We start from the raw sequence: 4,282 nt of genomic DNA, 5'->3' as shown, positions 1-4,282 counted from the left end.
CTCCCTCCCTCCCTGTCTCCCATACCCCACCCTCCCTTCCTCCCTTTCTTTCTCTGAAGTATAGTTGATTTATCAATACAATGTTGTGGTAGTTTCTGCTATACTGCAAAGTGACTTAGTTATACACATAGACATTCTTTTTTTCGTATTCTTTTCCATTATGGTTTATCACAAGATATTGAATATAGTTCCCTGTGCTATATAGTGGGTCCTTGTTGTTTATCCATCCTATAGATACTAGTTTGCATCTGCTAACCCCGCCTCCCACTCCATGCCCCCCGCTGCCCCTTGGCAACCACAGGTCTGTTCTCTGCGTCTGTGAGTCTGTTTCTGTTTCGTAGATAAGTTCATTTATGTCATATTTTAGATTCCACATATAAGTGATGTCATATGATACTTGTCTTTTTCCGGCTTACCGCACTTACTATGATAATCCCTAGGTCCATCTGTGTTGCTGCAAATGGCATTATTTCATTCTTTCTTATGGCTGAGTTGTATTCCATTGTATATAGGTACCACATCTTCTTTATCCATTCATCTGTCCATGGACATTTAGGTTGCTTCCATGTCTTGGCTATTGTAAATAGTGCTGCTATGAAGATAAGGGTGCATGTATCTTTTTGAATTATAGTTTTGTCCAGATATATGCCCAGGATTGGGATTGCTGGGTCATATGACATAGAGTTTGGTTATTTCTAAGCAAAGTTCTCATGAGCCACCTGGACGTGTTTAGCTTGATTTTACTGATGTAAAATCAAGCCTTTTCCAATGTGAAATAGTATATGTATGAAACGGGACCTTGAAAAATGAGCCATGTTGAACCATCATCTGTGTCCGGGTTTCTAATTTTATAATTATGGCAACCAACTGCACGTCTATATCTCTTGGTCTCCATCTCTGATAAATGCTCTAGATAGTTGCCAGGAGTTGGGATTGGGGACTGTTTGAGTTTCCTAGGGCTTCTGTAACAAAATACCACAAACCAGGTGGCCTAAAACAACAGAAATTTATTCCCTCCCAGTTTAGGGGACTAGAAGTCCGAAATCAAGGTGTCATTGGGGTTGGCTTCTTCTGGAGGCTCTAGGGGAGAATGCATCCCCTGGCTTTTAGTGTTCTGGCAATCTTGGCTCATGGAGCATTCCTTCAGACTCTGCCTCTGTCCTTTTTTTTTTTTTTAAGCTTTAAAAAAAATATTTATTTACTTATTTTTGGCCGCGTCGGGTCTTAGTTGTGGCACGCGGGATCTTTTCGTAGCAGCGCGTGGGCTCTTCATTGCGGCGTGCAGGCTCCAGAGTGTGTGGGCTCTGTAGTTGTAGCTCTCTAGTCGTGGCTCGTGTGCTCCGTAGCTGCGGCGTGTGGGCTTAGTTGCCCCGCGGTACGTGGGATCCAGGGATCGAATCTGCGTCCCCTTCATTGGAAGGAGCGTTCTTAACCACTGGACCACCAGGGAAGTCACCAAGCTTTATTTTATTTTGGTGCTTTTGTTTTTATAAATTTTTATTGCAGTGTAGTTGATCTACAGTGCTGTGCTGCTGCCTCGGTCTTCACATGGCCTTGTTTCTGAGCACCTCTGTGTCTAAACTGCCCTTTTCTTAGAAGGACACCAGTTATTGGATTAGGCCCCTCCCTAATGACCTCATTCTAACTCCGTCACATCTACAAAAACCTCATTTCCAGTTAGGTCACGTTCACAGGTACTTGAGATTTGGACCTGAACATGTCTTTTTGGGAGGACACAGTTCAGTCCCCTGGCAAAGAAGATATGTGTTTGTAAGAACACTTATAAGGTTCCTCAAGTGTTATAATTTACAGCTGGGACATGTGCTGGACTCGGAGAGATGCTAGTTTTGTTAAAGCAGGGGGGACCCAGGGCTGTTGCAGGCGGCTCTCTGTTGGGGGGGCGTTGGGGGCAGAAGTGCTGGGAACCGGGAGTGGGAACCATGGGTTTGTTCTCAAGTTACTCCTAGACCAGATCTTCTCTGTCTTTTGGATCTGCTTCTGTTGAGGACACCAGCGCACCATTCCAGGTATGTTCCGATGACTGCCTAGATGGCAGACACACATGGCCCGCCATCTCAGAGCCCCGTGATCTCAGGCAAAGGGGCACAGAGGCAGTACCAGCGCACGAATATCTTCCTTCACGACCCTTTCTGCCTTCGAGCTCATCACGATTCCTGCATAACATGAGAGCATTCCAGCAAAAGGAGAAAAATACAGTCAGCCAGCCAGCTCGTGCATCCATTGCTTGGGGCACCTTGAAACCACGGCTGACAACGCCTTTTCCCCTCCAGACAAGTTGCAGGGGGAATTGACGACCACATGCCATCTGCTGGGAGAACTTGGCATCAGCAGCTCAGAAGAAAACGCGAAGGCCTTGGACCTGCTGAGGGAACTCAAGGAAATGACCCAAAAGAAGGATCTGGAGCTCCAAAGGTATTACAGAAAATATTTTTAAAAAAGGATAGTACCCCTCTCCCCGCATCTCCTCGTTGGGCAGAGATGGGCTGTTGGCGGCTGCCTTGTGGAAGGTGTGCTGTGTTCTGGAGGGTGGGCAGCTCTGGTGTTTGCAGGGGCTGAGGGTACGAGGGTCCAGCGAGGCAGGGAGAGGGGAATGGGCAAGATGCCTTCAACCCAACCAAAACTCCTGTACTCGTTCTTGAGCAGCCAAAATAGAAAGGGGCGATCACTTCCTTGGGGTAACACAGCAGTTCAGGGGCCCTCAGATAGTTTTTTGACGCTCTGTGTGGCTCGTGAGGTCTTAGTTCCCCAGCCAGGGATCAAACCCAGGCCACGGCAGTGAAAGCACAGAGTTCTAACCACTGGACTGCCAGGGAATTCCCAGGACCTTCTTATTGATGTGTAAGTACATATAGAAAAGCCACAGATTGTAACGGTACAGCTCAGTGGCTTTCACTACCGGGCACCCTTGTGTAACCAGTGCCCAGGTCCACTCAGCCCATGTCCAGCCCCCGAAAGCCACCCGGTCCCCTTCTCTCCTCCAGGACATTTCTAACCATGAGGCTTTCTTCCACCTCTTCTAAAAAAGAATCTAGTCTTCTTCTCCCTTACGATGCCAGATGTACTTCCCGAGGTGCCTGAGAGGTTTGAAGGTACTCATGACAAACGCCACCTGCTGTGGCATCTCCCTCATCACTCTGTGTCCTGGGACTGAATCAGACACGCCAAAGTGTTGTAGACGGCCGGGGTCACGGGAGGGAGCGGGGAAGCACGCTCGTTCTGTGCTGATCTCCCCACTGCCGTTTATCTTGTGTGGTTGCTGGGGGAGCTCCCCGTTCATGGCTCTGCCTCCTGCTCTTAGGATGGTTCCTGTCAAGTGTTGATACTCCCTAAATAGTTGTCGAGTAAACAACTCTTTTCTTTCACACCTGCCCGGTCCTGCTCTCAGGGCTTCCCTGTTTGAGTTCTGTTCAGAAAAAACTTATTCACTGCCGCTTTCCCAGGAGCCCGAGGAGGGTCACCCTGAACCTCCCCCCGCCCCCGCCCCTGACATGGCAGCTGCGAAGGTGCTCGGGCACAGAGGGTGAAGAGCTTTCGTCATTGTCTTGTTTCCACAGGAGCTTTACCCAGGTTCTGGAACTCTCCGCCGAGGCGAGTAAAGAGGCAGCCTTAATCAACCAGGAGGCCTGGGAAAAGGCCCAGGGCCCCAAGGCCACCAGCCAGTGGTATTTCAATCCTGAGGAGGCCACTGGTGGGGAAACGCAGGGAGAGCTAAGGAGCCTGCTCCTTTCGGGCCACGCCGAGCCGTGAATCCACATGCAGGCTGTGTCCCTAACTGGCGTGGGGACCTTCCTGCACACCATGGGGAAGGAAGCACGTCCTGTGCCCCTTGTTTGGGGTGGGGAGAGGGGGTGGACCTGCAGTGACCCACATGTGATGTTCTGGAAACTTGAGCACTTTATACACTTAGCCTAGCCATATAGTTATTGTTTTGTATGATAATCCCGTTTGATAATTTAACAAATAAAACTGTTTTGCAGTTGAACCTTGGTTTCTCTGTAAGGGGCAGTGGAAGGTGCGTGTTGTCCCAAACTTATTCCAAAGAGCTGGTCCTGAGCCTCAGAACCTCACAGACATCATGAATCCAGTTGACCCTTGCACACTGTGGGTTTGAATTGCCGGTCCACTTATACATGGATTTTTTTCAGTAGTAAATACTGTAGCACGACACGATCCGTGGTTGGTTGAATCCATGATGTATAACCGCGGCTACGGAGGGCAGACTATAAGTTCTACACAGATTTTCGACTGCACAGCCCCCAAC

At 48.9% G+C, this 4,282-nt stretch overlaps 1 protein-coding gene across 5 annotated transcripts in view; it reads left to right on the top strand.

Annotated features, from left to right (window-relative positions):
* The window catches only part of HAUS8 (HAUS augmin like complex subunit 8), a 21,908-nt gene extending 17,905 nt beyond the window's left edge, over positions 1 to 4,003 (top strand). For 4 of the 5 annotated variants that reach the window (XM_024767671.1, XM_024767669.1, XM_024767670.1 and 1 more), the window contains exons 10-11: positions 2,292 to 2,433; positions 3,576 to 4,003. In XM_024767671.1, coding sequence (XP_024623439.1) covers positions 2,292 to 2,433; positions 3,576 to 3,768 — 335 coding nt within the window. In that variant the 3' untranslated portion in view covers positions 3,769 to 4,003. Of the gene's footprint in view, positions 1 to 2,291; positions 2,434 to 3,002; positions 3,111 to 3,575 lie in introns of all 5 variants that reach the window. The other variant, XM_024767672.1, reaches the window with a different exon arrangement.
* Positions 4,004 to 4,282: the final 279 nt, after the last annotated feature.

The sequence above is a fragment of the Neophocaena asiaeorientalis genome, unplaced genomic scaffold (assembly GCF_003031525.2).
Source record: "Neophocaena asiaeorientalis asiaeorientalis breed wild unplaced genomic scaffold, Neophocaena_asiaeorientalis_V1.1 scaffold87, whole genome shotgun sequence".
In the NCBI taxonomy this organism is placed as follows: Eukaryota; Metazoa; Chordata; class Mammalia; order Artiodactyla; family Phocoenidae; genus Neophocaena; species Neophocaena asiaeorientalis.
The sequence above is the reverse complement of the archived record's forward strand: the minus strand, read 5'-3'. Positions and strand labels throughout refer to the sequence as shown.